This window comes from Megascapheus bottae, chromosome 6, assembly GCF_031878675.1.
Source record: "Megascapheus bottae isolate mThoBot1 chromosome 6, mThoBot2.hap1, whole genome shotgun sequence".
NCBI classification, from domain to species: Eukaryota; Metazoa; Chordata; class Mammalia; order Rodentia; family Geomyidae; genus Megascapheus; species Megascapheus bottae.
In genome coordinates, this window is record NC_143514.1 from 84,150,424 (window position 1) to 84,175,184 (window position 24,761).

At 52.0% G+C, this 24,761-nt stretch overlaps 2 protein-coding genes across 8 annotated transcripts; both read left to right on the plus strand.

The window, feature by feature from the left end:
- Window positions 1–12,132, plus strand: Ccnl2 (cyclin L2). 6 transcript variants are annotated; one of them, XM_090336027.1, is made up of 11 exons: window positions 1–314; window positions 522–596; window positions 1,135–1,244; window positions 3,890–4,010; window positions 5,747–5,811; window positions 8,194–8,293; window positions 8,842–8,946; window positions 9,030–9,171; window positions 10,632–10,743; window positions 10,824–10,937; window positions 11,120–12,132. In XM_090336027.1, the coding sequence occupies exons 1-11, from the start codon at window positions 27–29 to the stop codon at window positions 11,472–11,474; spliced, it is 1,587 nt and encodes a 528-aa protein (XP_090192153.1). In that variant the 5' UTR covers window positions 1–26; the 3' UTR covers window positions 11,475–12,132. The 6 variants fall into 6 exon arrangements, 5 of the variants coding, with proteins under 5 accessions (XP_090192153.1, XP_090192155.1, XP_090192154.1 ...); XM_090336029.1 differs by having other exon boundaries at window positions 10,824–10,916; XM_090336028.1 differs by having other exon boundaries at window positions 10,635–10,743.
- Window positions 12,133–15,074: 2,942 nt separating this feature from the next.
- On the plus strand, window positions 15,075–16,429 carry Aurkaip1 (aurora kinase A interacting protein 1). 2 transcript variants are annotated; one of them, XM_090336032.1, is made up of 4 exons: window positions 15,075–15,172; window positions 15,390–15,470; window positions 15,706–16,145; window positions 16,246–16,429. In XM_090336032.1, exons 2-4 carry the CDS (start codon window positions 15,419–15,421, stop codon window positions 16,351–16,353), a joined length of 600 nt encoding a protein of 199 aa, XP_090192158.1. In that variant the 5' UTR covers window positions 15,075–15,172; window positions 15,390–15,418; the 3' UTR covers window positions 16,354–16,429. The 2 variants fall into 2 exon arrangements, with proteins under 2 accessions (XP_090192158.1, XP_090192159.1); XM_090336033.1 differs by lacking the exon at window positions 15,075–15,172 and adding an exon at window positions 15,198–15,218.
- Window positions 16,430–24,761: the final 8,332 nt, after the last annotated feature.

A 24,761-nucleotide genomic window follows, 5' to 3' on the forward strand; every position in this document is an offset into this window, starting at 1 on the left:
GGCCCCAAAGAAGCCAGCGACACAAAATGGCGGCGGCGGCGGCGGCGGCCGGGGCTCCGGGGTCGACGGTCCCCGCGGCGGCGGCCGGCGCCTCGGGCTCCGGGGTCGCCGCGCCGGGGTCGCAGGGCGTGCTGATCGGGGACAAGCTGTACTCGGGGGTGCTGATCACCTTGGAGAACTGTCTGCTGCCCGACGACAAGCTTCGCTTCACGCCGTCCATGTCGAGCGGCCTCGACACGGACACGGAGACCGGCCTCCGGGTGGTGGGCTGCGAGCTCATCCAGGCGGCCGGCATCCTGCTCCGCCTGCCGCAGGTGAGTGCGCGGCCGCGAGCCTCGGAGGCCTCCGCTCGTTGGCCAGCTGGAGGGAGCCGGGCCTTTGTGGGCGGTCCGCCCGCGCCCCGGCGTCCTCCGCAGCCCGCGCCCCGGCCGCGGGGAGGGAGGCGCTCCAGGCGACCGGGACTTCAGCGGCGGGCGTCGCCCGTCCTGCCTTCCAAAGCGATGGAAATTTCCCCCGTCTAGGTGGCCATGGCTACGGGGCAGGTGTTGTTCCAGCGGTTCTTTTACACCAAGTCCTTCGTGAAGCATTCCATGGAGGTAGGGCTCCGCACGTGTGGATGCTCACTAGACTGTCGTGTCCAGGGTGACCCCAAAGATGGGAGAGTGCCCAAGTCCTGCCACCACAGACCCACATCTGTGCTCCCTGGGACTGTTGCTGGGTTGAGATTCTTCCCCTCCTCCCCCTCCTCTCCTTCCTCCCCTTCCTCCCCCTCCTCCTCTTCCTCCCCCTCCCCCCTCCTCCTCCTCCTCCTTCTGTGTGTGTGCGTCTGTCTGTCTGTGTGTGTGTGTGTGTGTGTGTCTGTGTCTGTGTGTCTGTCAGCAGTGGCCCTGGCAGCTGGGGGCACTGTCTGAGATTTCTTGCTTAAGGGTGGCACTCTCTACCACTCGAGTCACAGCTCTGGTTTCTAGCTTTTCATCACCGGGAAACGTAAAGGTGGGAACCCTTGGTCTGTGGAGTTACCTGAGCTGTGTAGGAGGGGCCTTACTCCAAAGCGTTTCCTTCTGTGCCCCCCTTTTGCCTTTGGAGACCTTTACATTGTGGAAGAACGTTTGTGCCGCAATGTTTACGTTTCAGCATGTGTCCATGGCCTGTGTGCACCTGGCTTCTAAAATTGAAGAGGCTCCAAGACGAATCCGGGATGTCATCAATGTGTTCCATCGCCTTCGACATCTGAGAGAGAAAAAGTGAGTCTTTTCTTTCAAAAGCTGTCACGTCTGTAATCATTGTACAGGTTTTGTCATAGCTCCGGAAGTGTGGATGCTCACTAGACTGTCGTGTCCAGGGTGACCCCAAAGATGGGAGAGTGCCCAAGTCCTGCCACCACAGACCCACATCTGTGCTCCCTGGGACTGTTGCTTGGTTGAGATTCTTCCCCTCCTCCCCCTCCTCCCCTTCTTCCCCCTCCTCCCCTTCCTCCTCTTCCTCCTCCTCCTCCTCCTCCTCTTCCTCCTCCTCCTCCTCCTTCTGTGTGCGTGTGTGTGTCTGTCTGTGTCTGTGTCTGTCTGTCTGTCTGTCTGTCTGTCTGTCAGCAGTGGCCCTGGCAGCTGGGGGCACTGTCTGAGATTTCTTGCTTAAGGGTGGCACTCTCTACCACTTGAGTCACAGCTCTGGTTTCTAGCTTTTTATTGATTAATTGGAGATAGGCATTTCGGGGAGATCTGAGGATTGCTGTTGGAAATCAACTAGGGCACGGAAGTCTGTAAGGCTTTTTTTGTCTTTTTTTCAGGGCGGGGGGCAGTCCTGGGGCTTGAGCTCAGGGCTTGAGCACTATCCTTGAGCTTTCTCAAAGCTAGGGCTCTGTCACTTGAGTCACAGCAGCACTTCCGCTTTTCCTGTGTATGTGGTGCCAAGGCATCAAACCTGGGTTTTCATGCATCCTAGGCAAGCACTCTTATCACTTGGCCAAACTCCCGGCCGAATGAGACTTTATTGTCACTCATAGGGCTTGGATTCAGGGCCTTGCCTCTCCCTGAGCTTTTGTGCTCATGTTTAGCGCTCTACCAATTTTAGCCACAGTTTCACTTCCAGATTTTCGGTGGTTAATCGGTCAGAAGAGTCTACAGAGCATGCACCAGTCACTCACGCTTGTAATCTTAGCTACTCAAGATGCTGAGATCTGAAGATGAAGATTCAAAGCCAGCCCGGGCACAAAAAGACCTGAGACTCTTATCTCCAGTTAAGCTCTAGAAAACAGGAAGTGGGCTGTGACTCAAGGGTAGGATGGCATCTTTGAGCTGAACTGCTCAGGGACAGCACCCAGGCCCAGGGGTAGGGCAGTAACCTTGAGCTAATCAGCTCAGGGACAGTGTCCAGACCTAGTTCAAGGCCCAATTCCCACCAAAAAGAGAGAGAGGGAGAGGGAGAGAGAGTGAGTGTCTTATGGACACTGTATGTGTTTGTATGTAAGCTGTCTTCAAATGCAGCCTCCTGAGTAGCTAGGATTTTAGATGTCAGTCATTGGCTACCAGCTGTGAAACTTTATTTCTAGTTAGTTACCTAAAACGCCAAAAGTGGAGGGGTGGCTCAAGTTGTAAAGCTCTTTATCCCTAACCAAAGAGAGCACATAGGTAGCACTTAGAGCTTAAGTTCAAGCTGCAGAATCCCAGGTACTTTTCTGCACAGGCTGCTTTGAATTGGAATCTCCTGAGTACCTAGGATTACAGGTGCAAGCCACTGATGCTTAGTGCGCATGTTTGTATGTTCTCCCCCACGCCCCTCCTCTGCCTGTGCTCATGCCGGTGGTCCTGAACTCAGTGCCAGGCTGTGTCTCAGCTTTTCCTCTCAAGGATGGCACTGTATCACTTGAACCACAATTCCACTTCTAGCTTTTTGATGGTTGACTGGAGATTAACTGGAGGGATTCTCTATTGAGGGAATCATTTTATGCACAGGGAACATCTCTGACCTTCCTTTCTAAGTGGCCAGTGGGACTGTTCCTCAACTGTGATAGCCAGAAATATTCCTGCACATTGCCTTTAGTAGCACTGCTGAGCCATCCACCTGTGGCTCACATACGTACTCCTAGCTAGTCACCAGGCTGGGAGCCAGCCCAGGCCGGAAAGGCCATGAGACCTTTATCTCCAACTACCAACCAAAAAGCCGTAAGTAGAAATGTGCTTCAAGGGCCGGGAGTTTGGCCTAGTGGTAATGTGCTTGCCTAGCATGCATGAAGACCCGGGTTCGATTCCTTGGCACCACATACATAGGGGGAAAAAAGCCAGAAATGGTGCTGAGGCTCAAGTGGTGGAGCTCTAGCCTTGAGAAAGTCCAAGGACAGTGCTCAGCCCAGAGCTCAAGCCCGGGACTGGCAAAAAGAACAAACAAACAAACAAGAAGAACTGTGGTTCAAGTGGTAGAACACGAGCTTTGAGCAGAAAAGCTAAGGGACTGTACTTTAGCCTCAGCTCCCCTAAAAGCTTTTTGCTGGTTAGTTGGAGATAAGGGTTTCATGAATTTTCCTACCAAGGCTGACTTCAATCTTTGATCCTTCTCTCTCAGCCTCCTGAGTAGCTAGAATTACAGATGTGAGCCGATCACTTAGCTAGAAACTTGTGTTTCCCACATGCGATCCTGAGAACCTTTGCCGCATTCAAGTAGTGTTTGTATACCAGAACCTTATCTATAAGCACAAAGCAGGTAGTGAGAAAATTTGATTAATATGAGAATTTAGTGATTAGTACTTTTGTTTGTTTAAGGAGGGGAGCCTTGTAGTTGTGTATGTACTGCGGAATTTGCATCCGGTTGTCACTATTGAGAAGTAATTGTGGAATCTGAACGACCTTTCTTATTTGACTCTGATACAGACAGGCCACGTGGTTTATCCTTGCAGGAAGCCTGTGCCTCTACTGTTGGATCAGGAGTATGTTAACTTAAAGAACCAGATCATAAAGGCAGAGAGACGGGTCCTCAAGGAGCTTGGCTTCTGCGTCCACGTGAAGCATCCTCACAAGGTGGGCTATAGCCTGGTGTCCGCATCTGCTAAGGCCATCCTCCAGCCTGGCTTCCTCTTTCCTGGCTGGGAGTGGAAGTCTTGGACAGGAATAAATGCATCCCTGACTTGGTTTGCTACTGATACCTAAAATCTCAATATGACCTTTCATTCATTAGCTTTCTGTCTTAGTGTGCTAGTGTATGTGTGTGTCTGTGGGAGGAGGGTGTGTGTGCATACACGCGCACGCACGCTCTGTGGTTTGAGTGGAGAGTGCTTGCCTTGAGTAAAAGAAGCTTAGGAATAGTGCTCAGGCCAAGTTAAAACCCCAGGACTGTATGCTTCTGTATGTGTGTGCGTATAGTGTGTTGGGCCTTGAACCTTGAGGTCTGGGCTCTATCACTTTGAGCCACCACACCATTTCTGGTTTTCTTGGGGTTAATTGAAGGTAAGAGTCTCATGGACTCTTGTGGCTGGGTTGGCTTTGAACTGTGATCCTCAGATCTCAGCCTTTTGAGTAGTTTGGATTACAGGTGTGAGCCACTGGTGCCCAGCTAAAAATCTTGTTTTTAGGGCTTGGAATGTGGCTTGGTGGTAGAGTGTTTCTCTAGCGTGCGTCGAGCCCTGGGTTTAATTCCTCGGTATCACTTAAACAGAAAATGCTGGAAGTGGTGCTGTGGTAGAGTGTTATTAGCCTTGAACTATGGAAGGAAGCTCAGGGACAATGCTTAGGCCCTGAATTCAAGTTCCAGGACTTGAAAAAAATGTACTGACAAAAAAAAGGTATTTTTTCCTCAAAAAATTGTTTATTCCTATACACTTAATACCTTCTTATCAGAGGCTTCTTCATAACTTCTTTCTTCATAATTTCTCTCTTGCTTATTGAACTTTCTGATACTGATTTAAATTCTTGATAAATTCTCAACCAAAGATGTAAGTGCTTCTTTCTGTTTGTTGAGAGCATTTTTGCTTCCCATTCTAAGTTGGCTCCTGGGATCCACAGATATTTAGGCGAGGGTAATCGCTGGTGAAAACTGACAAGATGACTGGAACCTGAGGACTGTGGTTTGAAGTTAAGAAAGTCAATGAGACAGCCGGGTGTGGTGGCTCATGCCTGTAATCCTATCAACTCAGGAGGCTGAGATCTGAGCATCAAGGTTCAAAACCCAGTCCAGGCAGGGCACTAAAGACCTCGAGACTCTTAACTCCAGTTACTCACTAGAAAATGGGAAATGGGGCTGTGGCTCTGGTGTACGGCAGTGGACCTCAGGGTAGAGCTCAGGGACACTCATGAGCTGAAGAGCTCAGACAGAGCCCAGGCACAGAATTCAAACCCATGATCCACCAAAAAAAAAAAGAAAAAATCTGAAACTCTTAACTCCAATTAACAGCAAAAAAAATGGAAGTGGAGCTGTGACTGAAGTGCTAGAGCACTAACCTTGAGCAACGAAAGTTCAGGGACAGTGCCCAGGCTCTGAGTTCAAGCTTTAGGGCTGGCCTTGTGTGCACATGCGTGTACACACCCACACTCACTGACGCATGAAAGAAGGCCTTCCATGCCACAGGGTGTCGCTTGGTGGCATACTGTGCAACTGTTAACGCAGGTGGCAGGCACATTGCAAAAGCTCCCCTCCAGCCGCACTGCCTGGCCGTTGAGATCAGGAGCCCCCCTTGGGACGTAGCAGGAGGCTCTTTTGCTGCATGGATACCCACATGATCTGAGTTCTTCATAATAACTGCCTGACCCATATCTTCCAGATAATCGTTATGTATCTTCAGGTGTTAGAATGTGAGCGTAATCAACACCTGGTCCAGACTGCATGGTGAGTTGATTTTCCTTGTTTCACCAGACCAGCAAGGGCAGTGAGGAATGTGTAACCTAAGACACCCGGGCAGGGGGTAGTCAGCCGGTGGCTTGCTTGTGGGCTGGAGTTGTCCCAGTGCCCTGTGATCTGCCGTGTAAATACCTAGTAGCCTCCCAAAGTGACAGGCACTGGCATAACGGTAGGTGCCCCATCTCTGCCCCTGAATGTCTTTCCTCCCCCGCCTCCCCCGGACCAATCAGTAGGCTTCTCCCTGGGCAGGGGGAGGTGGAGGAGTGGCAGGTACTCACATAGATGTGGTGCTGTTCCATTTCCTGGGAATTGCACCCTGTGGAGTAAGCGGGGACGGGTTTTGCGGTAATCCTGAGCTGGTTCTAACGGGCTTATCTATCTATCTATCTATGTGTATACTAGAAAGAAGCCTTAAGAAATGTTTTGGCATGGGGTATTCTGTGATCCTTTGCACTCAGTTAAGTCTGTAGGGATCATATTGCTGACTGAATTGTCTGGTGCTATGACATGCCTTTTAGAGAACCTGTTTTGACTTTTCTTTTCTGTACTCTTTCAATCAAAGGGTAGCCTCTGAGGGTAAGTGACTAAGACTTCTCCTCTGCTGTCCAAGTGCCTTGGTGCAGGGACAGCGGCCTCTTCAGCCAATCCAGTGCAGGCTCTCCACCGAAGGCTGGCTCTAGACTGGTGGTATGCGTACGATAGTATAGTCATGGCCAACTGCTGCTTGTGGTTCTCTGATGATTGTGCTTCTTGTTAATCCTGTCCTGCTTTGGTAATTGTATCCATTAGAGTTGATAAGTGTCTTGACTTGAATATCACCCCTTTAAGACTGCTGTACCTGTACAATAAAGATGCAATACCTTTCCTTTAAAGTCTGTGGAAAGCTTTAAGAACTAAATTGGCAAATTGACTGATGGGAATTTAGGCTGTTGCTTATTGTATTATTCCAAACCTCAAGGTTGCTCTTTTCAGCAGCTAATTGGGACTCATTTCAGTAAAGGTGTGCATCTTTAAATTTTTCCTTGGATATTTTTAAATATTGTAACTTCAAATGTAGCAATGTTTTTATACATGTTTTGAGGGTGTTTTAGTGTATAAAAGTTAGTATATTATCAATATCGAATACTGAAAACTTTATTAGAATCAAAAGTTACTGATGATTAGATTTGTCAACATTTGAATTTTTCGTCTACATAAAGGCTCTTGGTTGTGTGGCTGCCACTGTCTGGTTTCCCCCTTTAATGCCTGAAGCAGATCTGCCAGACCTGGCTGCCTCCTGAAAGGCACCTGTAGAACTTGTAATCCTGGAGCACATTTGAATGTTACCTTATTCAGGACAGAGACCTAGGGGGAAGGGCAGCTTATTTCAAATCTGCCTGTGAGGCAGTCTCAGTCCAGGGTTCATCATGCTTTTATTGGGATATGTTGGGCAGTGGGTATGTAACCTCTTTGATTGTTTTCTTATTGTTATTGTTATTTCTTATTTGTTTTTGCAATATTGCTAAAGCTAACATTAGATTTGGTTTAAGGTTATGATACTTAAGAGAAATGTTTCTAAAGGAAATGTTAAAAAATGTAGCTAATTTTAAAAACCTTTTAACTTCTTAAAAATTTCAAAGTATATATATATATTCTATATATCTTCTAAAGTACGATAAATTTTTAAATGTACTTACTGTGATGAAACTGTAGTATTTTCTTACTTCTGTCTGATTTTTATGAATGTTCATTTTAAGACTCCTTGTTGAAATGGGACAGTTTGGAACGTTCTTTGCTAAGGCTGAGAAGAGGACTCCCTGGGGTATTGAACTCTGCATGACTTGCCTATGCATCCGAACTACACCCAAGGGCCATTCCCTTGTCCAAGTGAACTCCTTCCTCAAAGCTTCGGCTCAGTCACCTGAAGAAGGACCAGGCGTGGACCTCTGAAGAGGAGGATTGCAGGAGGTCGCCTTGTCTCACAGCTGCCAGCAAGGCGTGGCCCTCCACCCCTTCATTTGAGTTTGCATGTTTCTCTGCACTACGGATCTGAGCACTTAGATTTTTTAATCAAGTACATTTTAACCACCAAGTAGTGTTTTCTTTTTGAGGCATTGTGCTTTGCATGATATTAGGCCAAAAGTTGAGGGAAAAGTAAGGTTAAAATTGGTTCTCCGTGCATAGCAACACGTATTGTCTGACATTCAGCCAGCATTTTTTCGAGTCATCTCTTTCTGTCCTATATTCAGGAAGCAGCTAGAGTGCTAGCTCTTGGGACTTGTAGTACTGTCTAGCTCTCAGCCATAGCAGTAACCACATAGAGGAATAGTGGCTTTAGATGGTGCCGGAAGTTGCCTAGGGTGCTGCAATTCTCCCTGCTCTTGATTTCAGGAACTACATGAACGACAGCCTCCGCACTGACGTCTTTGTGAGGTTCCAGCCAGAGAGTATTGCCTGTGCCTGCATCTACCTCGCTGCCCGGACACTTGAGGTCAGTGCACTGCCGCCCAACAGCATACACTTGTGGCCCTTTTCCCTCTGGTGAATGTTTATTCATCTGCGTCAGACTTCTGGATGATCAGCACTCTGTTTTCAGTCTAAGTAAGAGTCGTCGTTGTTTAGCCAGTCCTGGGGCTTGAGCTCAGGGCCTGAGTACTATGGTGGGGCCTTCTCAAGGCTAGAGGCTTACCACTTGAGCCAGAGCGCCACTTCTGGTTTTCTAGTGTTTAATTGGAGATAACAGTCTCCTGGATTTTCATGCCCGGGCTGGCTTTGAACTGGGATCGGTCCCTCAGATCGCAGCCTCCTGAGTAGCTAGAATTATAAGCATGAGCCACCGGCGCCAGGCTCTTCCAGCTTTTTCTATGTATGTAGTACCCAGGAATCGAACCTGGATCTTCATGCATACTAGACAAGCCCTCTACCACTAGGCCAAACTCCTGGCCGGTCCTAAGGGTTTTGTTGGGCTTAAGTCTTTTTAAAGTTGAGAAAAGTTCCCAGGCCAAGGGCAGTAGCATGATGATGTTTTGTTTTCCACAGATTCCTTTGCCCAATCGTCCACACTGGTTTCTCTTGTTTGGAGCAACTGAAGATGAAATTCAAGAAATCTGTTTAAAAATCCTGCAGCTTTATACTCGTAAAAAGGTTCTATGTATTTTCCCTTAACATGTTAAATGTTGTATTTTGCCACAATCACCTGGTTCTAATAGTGGATTCTGGTATTTTAGATGGACTTAACACACTTAGAAAGTGAAGTGGAAAAGAGAAGACATGCCATGGAAGAGGCAAAGGCGCGAGCCAGGGGGCTGCTGCCAGGGGGCACTCCAGCTCTGGACAGTGCCTCCGGGCTCTCCCCTGCCCCCAGGCTGGGTGAGTGCTCAGGGCTAGAATCTGCTTTCCACAGAGGTGGATATCTTGATCTGCTAAACTTTTCTTTGAGGGTATGTGATCTGTCTTCCAGATTGCCTTTTTTTCCCCAGTTGTGGGTCTTGAATTTAGGACCAGGGCATTGTCCCTGGGCTTTTTTGCTCAAGGTTACTAGCACTTTACCACTTTGAGCCACAGTGCCTCTTCCAGTTTTCTGTTGGTTAACTGGAAATGAGTCTCAACAGACTTCCCCGTCCAGGTTGGCTTCAAACCACCATCCTAGATCTCAACCCCTGAGTAGCCACCAGCACTCTGCTTCAGATTGCTTCTGTTCTTAGAATTGTACCTGCTGGGGGCCGGGAGTTTGGCCTAGTGGTAGAGTGCTTGCCTAGCATCCACAAAGACCCAGGTTCACTCCTTGGTGCCATATACACAGAAAAAGCCAGAAAGGGGCTGGGAGTTTGGTATAGTGGTAGGGTGTTTGCCTAGCATGCACAAGACCACGTTTGATTCCTCAGCACCCCACATACATGGGAAGTAATGCTGTGGCTCAAGTGGTAGAGCACTAACCTTGAGAAAGCCCCAGGACAGTGCTCAGGCCCTGAGCTCAAGCCCCAGGACTGGCCAAAAAAAAAAAAAAACTAATAATAATAATTATACCCACTGCTTGTCTGGGCAATCTTCAGGTGCTGGATCTGTATTATCCCATTGGTGATGATTAGAGTGAGGCAGTGGCCCTGAAGAAAGAACATAAGAACATACTTTCCTAAATGCTTAAGCTTTCCTTTTTGCTCAGATACCTTGTCATTATCTGAAGACTGTAATTTAGGCAATAGATTGCATGGGTCAGACTCCAGTTGATGGATGCTCAGTGCCCAGTCCTTGAGTTAAAAATGATCTAGGGCCAGGAGCGTAGCCTAGTGGTAGACTTCTCACCCAGGATGCATGAAATGAAGCCCTGGGTTCGATGCCTTAGTACCACATACATAGAAAAGGCCGGAGGTGGCGCTGTGGCTCAAGTGGCAAAACACTAGACTTGAGTAAAAAGTGTCCAAAGGCAGTATTCAGGCCTTGAGTTCAAGCCACAGGATTGGCCAAAAAAAAAAAGAGAGCAATCTAAACAACGTGCCCCTGTCTTGTGTTTAGATTCTGAGTCCCAAATTAGCTTGAGTCTCTTGAGTCTCACTTATCCTTCTCTGTTAGTGTATTCCTTCTTGGAATAATTTTTTTTTTTTTTTTTGCCAGTCATGGGGCTTGAACTCAGGGCCTGGGCACTGTCCTTGGGCTTTCTCAAGGCTAGAGCTCTATCACAGCACCACTTCCGACTTTTTCTCTATATGTGGTACTGAGGAGTCGAACCCAGGGCTTCATGCATGCTAAAGGATCGCTCTACCACTAGGCTATGCTTCTGGCCTATTGGAACAATTTTCTGATGGCTGTTTTTAAAATTATATTTGATCCAGTAGAGTCCCCCAGAGAAGGTAAAGGAAACAAGTCTTCCCCACTCTCGGTGAAGAATGCCAAGCGGAAAATGGAGAGCATGAAGAAAGCCAGGGCTGAGAGCCCTGTGAATGGGTGAGATGCTTAGCATTGACCAGGTGACCTCTGGGGAGCCAGAGACACCTGGTCTACAGCTGCTGTATTGGTGTTTGTAGACTGCCGAAAGGGCGAGAGAGTCGAAGCGGCAGCAGGAGCCGTGAACAGAGCTACTCGAGGTCCCCTTCACAGTCTGCTTCTCCTAAGAGGAGGTGTGTGCCTGGGACTCACCGGTGAGACTTCCCGGCAGGCAGGGTGTTTACCTGGTGGGTGAGGTTGCTGGGTTGCTGGCTGTGGTGGGAGGAGACGTGGCTACCCCTTGATACAGTGGCACTTAAGCTGAGGTTGGCCTCTTTCTCTGAGCCCTGAGCCCCAGACAACATGTGTGTTCATGCATGTGCTGCCCTCCTCACAGAAAAAGTGACAGCGGCTCTACCTCTGGGGGGTCCAAGTCACACAGCCGTTCTCGGAGCCGCAGTGACTCCCCGCCAAGGCAAGCACATCGTGGAGCTTCCTACAAAGGCTCTGAGGTGAGGGGCTCCCGGAAACCCAAGGACTGCAAGTACCCCGCCCAGAAGCCGCGCAAGTCTCGCAGCCGGAGCTCATCCCGTTCTCGAAGCCGTTCACGGGAGCGGGGGGATAGTTCTGGAAAGTACAAGAAGAAAAGTCATTGCTACAGGGATCAGCGGCGGGAGCGCTCGGGGTCCTGTGAGCGCACAGGGCGTCGCTACGAACGGGACCAGCCTGGGCACAGCAGGCACCGGAGGTGAGGCAGAGACCGGGGCCCACTCTGGACCCACCCCATCTGGCAAACCTTGGCTCAAGTGGCACCTTGCACAGTGCTTTCCAAAAGTGCTTTTGATGGAGCCCTGAGGTGAACTAGGAAATGCAGTTGCGGGGACGACAGCGAGCGCCCTTTGGGCTGGCCTGTGGCATGGTGCCCTCCTGTGCTAGTTGAAGGCCCACTGTGGCTGCAGGTGGCTGGATGGAAAGGCAAAGACGCACATCCCTGTCGGTGTGGCTCGGTGCTATTGACAAGCGGTGTCTTCACTCTCATGCTGAGACTCAATTACGTTAAGCCAAGAAAGATGATTTTTAGATTCTTTGCCTATATTAGGTTGTACTTGTGTACATATTTTGCACTGTTTCACAATGAGAAAATGGCCTTAATAGCCCCTTATTCTCTATCCATGTTGTAAATAAACAGGTTTAATACAAGTGAAAGCTATGTATGAAAACTCAGAACTTGAATTCTGTCAGCTGAGAACTTGTGTAGAGAATTCTGATTTTTTAAATGTGAAGGAATTTAGGTGTGTGTTGAAAGTCATCTATTTTTATCTGTGCAATGCTGAGTGCAGGACACCAGCTCCTAGAGAAGTTTCATATATATGCATTTCACGTGGTGGAATAAACGTAATTCTCTTCTCAGGATATTTGGGATGTCAGAGACTGTGGAGGCCGTCATTCTGCTTGCTTGTTAGCATGTGCAACCATACACAGCCAACTTAGCTATTTTGGGAGTGTATCTGAGTTGCCATCCCCGATCCCTGTTGTCATCGAAGTGTTGAGTTTTGTATTAAGTTCCCCAGCGCCTGCCTGAAACTGTGTGCCCTAGGAGGTGACGATGTGAAATGTGATGCTCCGCTGTCCTCCAGGTGGTTTATAAATCCTGGCGTCTGAATGTGGACATGGGGACAGCCAGGAGCTGAACTCCAAGCCGGGAAACGTGGTAGGGTAGCCTGAGGCCTCTCTGTACCTGATGGGACCCATCTCCCACCGGAGCCTGTCTCTGTCCCTGGGTCGACACTGATCTACACCAACATCTGTACAGTCCCTGGACTTGTCTACCCCTTCATTGAGGGGTAGACAGTGGTTCTTCCAGCCCAGGTGACTGCCATTCTAGCAGTGGCTGGCCACTGTGGTTCCTGATCTCTTTCATCCCTAGTTTGTCATGGTGTTGACCCTCAGGCTGAATACCTAGGACATGTGTTGGCACTACAGCCATTTCATGCCCATGGTGCTGAGAGATTGCAGCAGCCCTTGTTGGAGACAGTTGCGATCTGTGAAGCTTCCCTGAGCTGGGCTACTCCCCGGGGTCTCCTGAGTGACTAGGGCTGGGGGTGAGTTTGGGGTACCCCACTATGGGCTGGCCTAATGGCTCCCTGACCTCACAAGTGGCAAGTGAGACAACTGGCCACAGCTCACAGTGTAATGTCATGGCCAGGACATACTGGCCATGCATGGGCCAACATAGTGGTCCATCCTGTAGTCAGCAAGAGATGTTTGGGCACTTGTACCTAAGGAAACTCAGCCTGGTGCTTGTCTAGACACTAGCCTTCCCAGCCCTGTGACTCGGCCTAGTCACTTGCACAGTGCACTGGCCAGTTTTCAACCAGAAGCCGCATGCTGTGTTCATGTTGCCAGCATCATTTGATGTTTTTTTCTGGGAGTTGTTTCCTTCCCATTTATAGTTCTCATCTTTAAACTCACAGAACTGGGGCCAGTTGTGTAGCCTAGTAGTAGAATGCTTGGCTAGCATGCACGAAGTTCTGGATTTGATTCCTCAGTACCACATACGAAGTGGTGCTGTAGCTCAGATGGCACCGTGCTAGCCAGAGCAAAAAAATGCCCAAGGATAGTGCCCAGGCCCTGAGTTCAAGCCCCAGAACTGGCTGGGGGGCCAGGAGTTTCGCCTAGTGGTTAAAGTGCTTGCCTAGCATGCACAAAGACCTGGCCGGGTTTGATTCCTTGGTACCACATACATACAAAAAAGCTGGAAGTGGTGCAGAGGCTCAAGTGGTAGAGCTCTAGCCTTGAGAAAGTCCAAGGACAGTGCTCAGGCCCTGAGCCCAAGCCCAGGACTGGCAAAAAAAAAAAAACAGAGCTGGGTGCAGGTGGCTCACGCCTGTCATCCCAGTTACTCAGAAGGCTGAGGTCTGAGGGTTGCCGTTCAAAGCCAGATGGGATACGAAAGTCTGTGAGACTCTTATGTCCAATTAACCACCATTAAACCAGAAGTGGTGCTATGCCTCAAGTGGTATTGTATTAGTCCTGAGCTAAAGAGCTCATGGACAGTGCTCAGGCCCAGAGTTGAAGCCCTATGACTGACCAAAAAAAAAAAAAAAATAGTTTAGAAAAAAAAAAAGGAAAGAAAGCAAAAAGAAACCTCACCAGGCACTGGAGGCTCCCATCTAATCCTAGCTACTCAGGAGGCTGAGATCTGAGGTCATGGCTCAAAGGCCCTTTGAACACAAAGGTCCTTGAGACTAACCGCCAGAAAACTGGAAGTGGCACTGTGGCTCAAGTGGCAGAGTGCTAGCCATGAGCAAAAGAGCTCAGCGACTGCGCCTAGGCGCAGAGTTCACAACCTGTACAAAAAAAAAACAACAAAAAAGGCCGGGAGTGTGGCCTAGTGGTGGAGTGCTTGCCTAGCACGCATGAAGCCCTGGGTTCAATTCCTTGGAACCACATACACAGAAAAACCCGGAAGTGGTGCTGTGGCTCCAGTGGGAGCCCTGGCCTTGAGAATGCCCAGGCCCTGAGTTCAATCCCCAGGAACGGCAAAAAAAAAAAAAAGCCAAGCTGGGCATGGTGGCTCCTGCCTGTAATCCTAGCTGCTCAGGAGGCTGTTTAAAGCCAGCCTGGGCACCAAAGGACCTGACACTCTCCAGTTAGCCTCGAGAAAACAGGAAGTGGGCTGTGGCTCAAGGCTAGGATGGCATCTCTGTACCCTTGCGCAGCAGAGCTCGGGGACAGCACCCAGGCTGCGTTCTAGCCCCATGACCCCATGACCAACGCCAAGGCCGTGGTTTGTCGGGTGGTTTCCCTTCTTCGTTAGGGAGCCTGGGGACCACGGGCTCTGTCCCCGATCCCGCTGCCTCTCAAGGGTCTCCGGGGCCGTCAGGATGCACAGGGCTGCGCCACCGGCCCGGCCATGGCCTGGAGATGCAGAGAAGCGGGACGTGCGCGAAGGCGGGGTCCGGAGGCGGCCGCCCGGCCCTGGGACCTGGAGACCCACCCGGCGGCCTCCCGCTGAAGGCGAGCGGGGGCCGAGCCGGCCTGCGAATCCCTTCTGCACCGGCGCGGGGACCGCACGGCAGCGGGGTCCCCGGCTCTGTCCACGCACGTGCACAGCGGGAGCTCGGGCGAGCCACCGCAGCCCGGCGTCCGAGAAGCCCCGCCGCCCACCGTGGGCTCCCTCGCGACGCGACGACCGCGCGTGCGCGGCGAGCACCCCGATGCATTCTGGGAAGTGTGGTTTCCTGGCCTCTGCGAGGGAGGGACGCCGAACCGACGTGCGGCGCGAGAGCTTGGCGGAAGGGGCGGTCCCTCGGTCCGGAAGCCGCCCCTTTGTGGGCCCTGCCGGCGCCGTCGCGGCGGGACGGAGCCGGGGACGCCAGGGGGCGCTGGGGCCGGCGGGGAGCGGGATTGGGGACGGACCGGAAGTGCCCGAGCGCCCTGCGGAGCGGTGAGTTCGTTTCCCGGCTCGGGCCTGCGCGTCGGGGGGCGGGCGGGTGAGGCGCTCGTCTGGGGAGCTGAGGGGCGGGATGGGACCTGGCCGGACGTGTGAGGCGCGAGCTGCCTTCGTGGAGGGCCAGGAAGCCCTTCGGGGCGGCGGGGCGGGAGGCGCGCGGCCTGGACGGCCCGGCGCCGCCGCCTGACCCCGGGCCGGCACTGTGTTGCAGCTCCCCTGAGCCCCTGCCACCCACGCGGCATGTTCCTGGCGCGCCTGACTGCCCAGCTGGTCAGGGCTGTGCCCTGGACAGGTAAGGGGCTGGGGCGGCGGCCGCGGGAGGCGGACCTGGCCTCCACCCGGTTAGCAGCGAGGCCCCGAGACCCAGCCTGCCCTCTGCTGTGGTGCCTCGCTGCAAGGGAGTGTAAACCAGGCATAAGATGCCTGCCGGCCTTCCCATCCGTGGTGGGCTGGCTGCTTAGGCCTCCGTGGGACCCTGCCCCCTTCTGTGGTCTCACCAGTGGTGATTGGGTATTGTTTTCCTGCAGGCTGCAGTCGGCCCTGGCCTGTCTCAGGGGTGCTGAGTAGCCATGCTTGCTGGCCCCCGTACGGCTTGCAGCCGGTAGGCCCAAGCAGGGCTGCCTCCCTCCCTGGCAGGGGGGCCCAGCTGGAGCCCGAGGAGTTGCTGGTTCCCAGGAAGATGGCTGTCAGCCCCCTGGAGAGCTGGCTCACGGTGCGATACCTATTCCCCAGACTGGATGGTGGAGCCCCAGTGTCTGTAGCTCCAGCCCAGTTGTATGAGTGTCCACCCCGTAGCACGGTGGAGGAGGGGATCTCTCAGGGTGACACGCACACGCCTTCGATGCAGTGCAAAAATGTTCTGAAGATCCGCCGTAGGAAGATGAACCGCCACAAGTACCGGAAACTGGTCAAGAGGACGCGCTTCCTTCGGCGCAAGGTTCGAGATGGGCGTCAGAAACGAAAGCAGGTGAGTGTGGGCTTCCCGCTGGGCCTGGACGGCGCTGAGTGCCCAAGAATGCACAGCTTTCTCAAGCTTCAGTTGGTGATCAGCCCTTTTGCCCCTGCAGATCAAGTTCGAGAGAGACCTGAAGCGCATCTGGCTGAAGGCTGGCCTAAAGGAGGCCCCCGAGGGCTGGCAGACCCCCAAGATCTATGGGAAGAACAAGCACAAATGAGCCAGGAGCCCCACTCTCCTGCCCTACCCCATTGCTACTGGTGACTTGTTTCAATAAAGCGTGGATGGACTCAGTTGCTCCAGGCTGGCCCAGAGCCTCTTCTGCTTGGGATAAGTGCTTTTGGAGTGGAGGCTAGCCACTATTTCAGGATCCCAGTGCTGCACAGTGCCTGGTTAGCTGCCTTCTTCTGCTCCAGTTGAGCCTGATCCTCTATCCTGGATATGCTGGGTCTGGAAGAACAACAGTCTTGCTGAGCGTGTCCTGTCCGTCCCGTGTGCCTCCCAGGGGAGGCAGGCCTGGGTGTGTGCAGAAATGGCAGTGTTCCCAGGGGTGGTGTGGGGCTAGGGGGTACCCAGATTAGGGGGAACAGTAATTACATTTTCCGTCTGAGGGGTTGGGATGGCTCTCTAGGGAGAGGAAATGTCCTGGTGTGCACATGCTGCCGTGTAAGTCCCATGTCTTCTGAGTTGACATACTTGCCTTTGGCTGGGATTGTGGCTCAGAAGTAGAATGCTTGCCTAGCATGCATGAAACACTTGAGTTCCATTCCTCAGTACCACATACACAGAAAAGGCCAGAAGTAAGTGGTAGAGTGCTAGCCTTGAGCAAAAGAAGCTCAGGGACAGCACCCAGACCCTGAGTTCAAGCCCTAGGACTGGCAAAAAGAAAGAAAAGAGGAGGCCAGGAACATGGCCTAGTGGTAGAGTGCTTGCCTAGCATGCATGAAGACCCAGGTTCGATTCCTTGATAACCACATACACAGGGAGAAAAAAAAAAACAAGTAGGGCCAGGAATTTGGCCTAGTGGTAGAGTGCTTGCCTAGCCTGCACGAAGTCCCAGATTCAATTCCTTGGTACTATGTATGCAGAAAAAGCTGGAAGTGGTGCCGTTGCTCAAGTGGCAGAGCTCTAGCCTTGAGAAAGCCCAAGGACAGTGCCCTGGTCCTGAGTTCAAGCCCCAGCACTGGTGAAAAGAAAAAAGAATAAAGAAGTCTTTGTCGTATTCTGGGATCCTCAGTGAGAATGGAAACTGATTGGAAGGATATCCTGGAGTGTTAGGCTTTGAAAGATTTAGCGTTGTACATGGATGATGAGGGGTGCTTTCTCTCCGCGGAGGTGAAGAGCTGTAGTTTCAGGCAGGCTGTGGACTGTTGTGCCCCACCTCCACCCTTTACCTCCCCTGGGAGGAGCACTTCCCTGAGTACTTGAAGTCCCATAGAGACTGTGTGTGTGGTGACAGGACTGTAGCTAGCCAGCAACACGAATGCTCCTGGCCTTCTCACTCACCCTGCTCTGAAATCCCAGTCACCATTTCTTCACCCATATTAGAGTCAGACCACCTCTCAGGGCTGGGAGGGGTTGGTTGGTATGTTTTTCCTGCAGAAACATTAGAGGCCACACCTATAATCCTAGCTACTCAGGAGGCTGAAATCTGGGGATCATGATTCAGAGCTCTCCCAGGCAGAAAGGCCTATGAGACCTATCTCTAGTTAACCAGCCCCCGCCAAATAAAAAAGCTTGAGACAGTGACAGAGCACTCAGACCCTGAGTTCCAGCCCCACAACCAGCACAAAAAGAAGGAAAGAAAGAAACTTGTTGGACTTGGGCCTTTCTGCAGTTTGGGTGATCTCTAAGTTCTAGAAGTTTCTTAGCACATTCCACTGATGCTCCATCCATCAGTTGAGTCCATCTCGACTTAGTGACTAGGCTTCTAAACTGTGGGGCCCAGGCCTGTGTGCAGAGGCTTTGGAATCTGCTGCTGTGGCTATGCTGTGTTGTGGCCAGAAGAGGGCAATAGCTGGGCTCTGGCAGCCACTGGTCTTTAGTTGCTGAGGACCTGAATAACTGGCAGGAAGCTGGTACACATGCCCCGGCTTTGGCATCCTTCCCAGGTCCAGGTTTCCTCCACAGCAAGCAGGACAGGTCCTCAGCAGTAGAACCTCCCCTGGGCCAGGCAGAGCATGCCCTCCCAGCCAAGCCTGAGGGCCCTCCCAGTAGCCTCTCTGCTGAGAGCTACTTTGCCTGGCACCTCTGGCTACTGAACAGCTGTTCCTGGTATTTCCTTCCAGGCTGGCCACAGGAGCTGCCCTGTGGCTTACCCCACACTTCCTGTGGGGGAGGAGAAAGGGGGCCAACCAAAGCCCACGCCTCCAGAGGCTAGCTAGAGGCCTGTGTGGACCCATCCACTTTCCCTGTCAAGATGGTGCCAGGCTGGAGTGGTCCCTCAGCCTTCCACTTCCTCATCTATGAGTCCTGCTACCTTAACGCCCTCCTCCCCATTTTCTTGTTTTAGCTTTCAAGTTGTATTTCCTTATTTTCCCCTGGGGTTGGTGTTGGACTTTGGTTCTCTGCTGCAGGCCCGAGAGTGGCTGGGGGCACAGGTGTATGTAAGACACTATATCCTTGGGGGGGAGGGAAATGGGTACCAAGACATGTGAAAGGGTATCAATGTATGTGAATTAATGCACCTTCTATCTGGCAAATATCATGTAACCCTTTTACTAATTACAAAAAAAAAATATGGAAAAAAAAAGACACTGTATCCTGCTTATTTGCCAGGTGTTCTGATTTGTTGAGAGGTGGGCCTTCCTTCAGTGATTTTTCCTCACTTTGGCCGGGGGAAGCTCTTCTGGATCCCTATCTGCTGAGTAGTTTCTGGCCAGAACAGTGGTTCTTAGCTAGTGGAGACAAGGTTTGCCTACCACAATTGGGGTGGAGGTCGGGGACAGATTTCTTTTTTCTTTTTTGGGGGGAGGGGCAGTCCTGGGGCTTGAACTCATGGCCTGGGCGCTGTCCTTGAGTTTTCTCAAGGCTCCAGCACTTGAGTCACTACCACATGGCTTTTCCTGTAGATGTAGTACCAAAGAATTGAACCCAGGCTTTCTGCACACTAGTCGAGAACTCTACCACTTTAAGCACATCACCACTTGTGGTTTTCTGGTGGTTAATTGGGGATAAAAGTCTCATGGCTTTTCCTACCCAAGCTGGCTTTGACTCCAGTCCTCAAGTCTCAGCCTCCTAACTAGCTAAGAGTACAGGTGTGAGCCACCGGTGCTTGGCTGCTGCTGAGCCCAGAGCTCAGGGAATCCGCACCCTGGTGAGAGCCCCTCTGTGTTCTGGCCTGATGCTTGACCACCCCGTCCTATCAGGCTAGGCAGCCTGGGTGCCCAGCCAGGACCTCAGCAGACAATCTTTTCTTTTCCCCCCAAAGCTGAGGACCGAACTCAGGGCCTTGCACTTGCCAGGCAAGGGCTCTTCCGCTGGGTGTTACTTTTATCCCTGCAGCTCCTCCCTGACACGAGGGGCACTCCACTCTTCCCCACACAGCCTCCTCCCTGCCTGCCAGCCTGGTGGGATGCATAGCCCTTCTTGGCTCTGAGCAGAGGCCTGCGAAACTGCCTGTGTGATGTGGTCCACTCTGCTCTCCTTTACTCTGACCTCTGCCAGGAGTGGTCAAGGGTTGGGCTCTGACCACGGCTGGTGAGAGTGGCCCTGGGCACATGCTGGGCCAGGAGCCAGCAACCTTCATAACGGCTTCTCCATGAGATCGCCCCTATAGCGGACCTGCATGCCAGTGCAATGGACCTTAGCAAGCATGGCCTGGGGCGGACAGACTGTCCCTCTGAGTCTGTGCCCATGTCAGTTTCTGGGTTTGAAGAGGGGCCTTGGCCAGCTAGCTGGACCCTTTGTCTGCTGCTCCTCCCCCAGGTGGAGGAACTGAGTTGGATAGAGGTAGGGAAATGTCCCTGCACCGAGGCTGAGGTGCTTGTAAGACACATCAACCCCTTAGACTGGTGGAATCAAGCAGCCCCCAGCACAGGGAGTCTTGGCTGAAACCTCCAGGGTGGAGGGGACTGGGTGCCAGCGGCTCTCATCTATAACACAAACTACTCACAGACTGAAATCTGAGGATTCCAACTCCAGGCAGCCTGGGCAGAAAAACTTGTCTCTTTAAAAAAAGAGCCAGAGAAGGTGGGGGAGGGAAATGGGGACAAAAACATGAGAAGGGGTAACAATGTTAAGTAATGCACCTTCTATCTGGCGATTATAATGTAACCCTTCTATTAATTACAATTTAAAAAAATAAAAGAAGGGCCCAGAGTTTGGCCTAGTGGTAGAGTGCTTGCCTAGCATGCACGAAGACCCGGGTTCGATTCCTCGGTACCACATACATAGCAAAAAGCCGGAAGTGGTGCTGAGGCTCACGTGGTAGAGCTCTAGCCTTGAGAAAGTCCAAGAACAGTGCTCAGGCCCTGAGCCCAAGCCCAGGACTGGCAAAAAAAAAAAAAAAAAAAGCTAGTTCTGGGTGCGGTGACTCACGCCCATCATCCTAATTACTCGAGAGGCTGAGATCTGAGGATTGCGGTCCAAAGCCAGCCTGGGCACTGAAGACCTTGAGATTCATATCTCCAATTAACCACTAGAAAACTGGAAGTGGCACTGTGGCTCCAGGTATAGGCTGGTAGCCTTGAGCTGAAGAGCTCAGGCCCAGAGTTCAAGCCCCACGACCACCACCACCAAGAACAAAAAAGAACCAGGGTCAGGAGTGTGGCCTAGCCTTAGAGTGCTTGCCTAGCATGCATAAAGACTTGGGTTTGATTCCTCCTTGGTGCCACATACGCAGAAAAAGTGGAAGTGATGCTGTGGCTCAAGTGGTAGAGCGCTAGCCTTGAAAAAGCCCAAGGACAGTGCTCAGGCCCTGAGTTCAAGTCGCAGGACTGGCAAAAAAAAAGTATATGCACATATGAATACATCCACAGCAAGATATATTATTGAACTCAGAAAGCATAATGAAAAATGCAAGCCTGTCCAGCTCCCCTTTGGTCTCGGTAACTCCTCTGTGACTTCCTTTGTTTCGCTGTCTGGTCTTCACTTGTGAGAGGACTGGTATTCCCAGAAGCTCCTTCTAGAGAGTGTGACCTGGCCACAGCTGTTGCTGACAACTGTTGCTTCCCAAAGGCCCCGACGGTCCCAGGTTTACCTCCTAGAACTCAGGCTGGGGGTTACAGGGTGGAAGACTGATCTATCAAGATCGGTGGAGCTCACTTACAATCTCAGCTCCTGCATCTGGTATGAACTGGTTTAACATGCCTGCCTGTTCTGAGAGGCCGGCCTGCGCCTGTGTGCCTGAGCTGAATGTGTGTGTGTGTGTGTGTGTGTGTGTGTGTGTGTGTGTGTGTGTGTGTTGTGTGTGCACATGCAGGCCACCTGCTTCTGTTGTGAGCACACCTGGGCTCTGACTGGGCCCTTTGGGACTATCTGTGAATGGGACTATGGAGAGGACTCTCTTCCTCCAGAAGGAGGCCCTTTCTGTGGGGGAGGACTCACCTGTACAGTCTTTGTGTGTCTCAAGAAAAGCCCCTTTCTTTCTTCTTTCTTTCTTTTTTTTGTTGTCGGTCATGGGGCTAGGACTCTGGGCCTGGGCCCTGTCCCTGAGCACTTCAGCTCAGGGCCACTTCCAGTTTGCTGGTGGTTAATTGCAGATAAGAGCCTCATGGACTTTAGTGCCCATGCTGGCTCTGAACCACATTCCTCAGATCTTAGCCTCCTCAGTCGTTAAGATTGTAGGCGTGAGCCGCCAACGCCTGGTAAGAAGAATCCATTTCTAATCCGTGCCACTAAGATAATGCCACGGGAGCAGAAATCTCTCATCCTAACAAAGGTGAAAATCTCAGCTTAACCTGTTATGCAATGAGCAACATCCAGAAAGAAGGGTGTGTGTGATATAGTTCTCATGTCTGTCATCCTAGCTACCAGGAGGCTGAGATCTGAGGATCGTGGTTCAAAGCCAGCCTGCACAGAAAAGTTCCTGTGAGACTCTTATACCCAAATAACCATTCAAAAACCACAAGTGGTACTGTGACTCAAGTGGCAGAGTGCTAGCCTAGGGCACAAAGAGGCTCAAGGACAGTGCCTAGACCCTGAGTTCAAGCCCTACAACTGACAAAAGAGAAAAAGAAAAAGCCATGACTTGGGTGGATATTGGAACATGCTCAAGGGCTGGCTTCCCTGATCACTCTTCTGATCAACTCATGAGGAGACTCAGAACCAGAGACGAAGCCTGAGTGTGGGTCACCACACTCTCCATACCCGAGGCCATGACAGCGTACACAGGCGGCTTCAGAAGGCTTCTCGCATCTTCCCCCCGCCACAGGATCTCAGTAGCCCAGGCCGGCTGTGGGCGCTGTATCCTCCTACCTCAGCCGCCTGAGTGTGGGGTGGCAGAGTGAACCCTCTCCCAGCCTCGCGCCCTCCTTTTCTGCCATTTTCATGAAGGGTTTTGATTTTGGTTTTGGTAGGTGAAGGGGCTTGAGTCTAGGATCCTGGGTATTGAGCCTCAAGTCTAGTGTTCCACCCCTTAAGCCACAGTGGCACTTTGAGTTTTTAAGTGGTTAATTGGAGGCAGAAGTCTCTCAGGAGCTGGGGATGGGTACGGTGGCTCACGCCTGTCATCCTAGCTACTCAGGAGGCTGAGATCTGAGGATCGAGGATTGTGTTCAAAGCCAACCTGGGCACTAACGTCCATGAGACTCTTATCTCCAATTAACCACCAGAAAACCGGAAGTGGCACTGTGGCTTAAGTGGTAGAGCACTAGCCTTGAGCTGAAGAGCTCAGGACCAGATTTCAAGCCCTCACAATGAACCCCCCCCAAAAAAATTCTTCCAGGGACTTTTCTGTTTTTCTATGCAAGCTGGCTCCAAACTGCGATCCTCAGACCTCAGCCTTCTGCATTACCGGTGTGAGCCACCGGCGCCTGGCTTTTTGTTGGATGTGTATGTATGTCTATATGCATCTATGAATGGATTTGTGTGGTGCTAGAGATTAAGGACAGCTAAGCCATCACTCTACTACTTGAGCCCTTTTTCTTCTGTTTTTCAGGTAGGGGTCTCTACCATCTTTGCCCAGGTAACTTGGACTGCAATCCAAGGCCGTCCCAGCTGAGGTAGGAGGGTCACTTGGGACCAGGAAGTGTAAGGCCCGCCTGCTGAGCGGTACACACCTGTACTCCCAGCACTCGAGGCCCAGGCAGGAGGATTCAGGGCTCCAGGGCCCCCAGGGTCGGGGTGGGGGGTCCTATTCAGCTCTGCACCCCAGTGTGCAGGGCGAGACTAGGCCTACAGTGCCTGAGCAGCACAGGGCTTCTGACAAGCAGCACCCAGAAGGCTGTTCTGATTGTATTTCTTATGTGACCACAGCAGGAAAGTCGAGGGTGGGGGTGGGCGGGGAAGAGCCCGTGTCTGGCCCTGTGGTTTTTCTTCCCAGTGAGCCGAACTGCCTGGAATGTCCGGAGTCACCAGGAATCAGAGCCAACCCCTGGATTTTTGAGCCCAGTGGGCTGGCTGACCCCTTGTCCCGATATACCCCTGGAGAAGAGGAGATGGGTCCAGGACTCTGGGCTGACCAAGGCTTGGCCAGAGCAGTATAGGTCTGTGGGTCTGTCCTGGCCTGTCTTCTTCATGGAAGAGCAAATATGTCAGGTGGAGCTGAGAAGCAGGGCTTTTGTCCACTAAGGAGCAAGCAGCCAAGGGAGAAGAGGCCCTGCAGCCTAGGCTGGGAAGGATCAGAAGGGGCTCTGGTCCTTGGCTCGGGTGGGGCAAGTGTCCTGGCTGGCAGCCCACTCTGCCTCCAGGCCTCTGCTCTCACCTGGGCTGCCTCCTGCTAAGGATGGGTCAGGCAGTGGGGCTTTGCTGGCCTGATACAGAGAAGACAGGATGGCAGGGGCGAGCTGGCCCCGTATGGCTCTCTCAGGGGTTAAGCATCTCCCAGACATTAGCTTCTGGCCTGTGTCTTGCAATAAGACTGCTGGAGCCTGCAATGGAGAGCCCCCTGGACCCCAGCAAGCTGGGCGAAGGCTGGGAACCTATAGGAGGATGGCCTCTGAGCCACTTAGTGTGCAGCAGAGAGCCTGGGAGGGCTTAGTGTGGCTGGGTCCCGATCAGAGGTGTGGACCAGGGGCCTCAGACTCCAGCTAGCTCAGGACTAGTAGATAACCCTACTTCTCTCTCAGTCCTATACCCAAAGCAAGGTCCTTTCTCAGCCTGGAGAGCCAGGTGCTGGGCCATCTCTGCCTCCTTCATCACTCCCTAGGTCTTCTTCCTCAGTGAGGAGACAGGATAGCCTCAATAGCCCTGGAGTTCAGGGCTGAGGGTGACACAGGATGGGGTGGAGACATTGTCTTGAGGGCGGCCCCATGCTAATGGAAACCAGTTAGAAAAACAAGTGTGGAGGCCAGGAGAGGCGGTTTAGGACTGCTGGGTCGGGATTGTTTTTCCAGAATGAAAGGCCCAGGCAGGAATTGGGGGGCAGGGGGCAGGCACCCAAGTTCCAGCTCCACCAGAATCCTGAAAAAGTCATAGGTTTGTTAGGATCTGGGGGGCTTCCTGTGCTCTGGCATTGTCCCCTCTCCT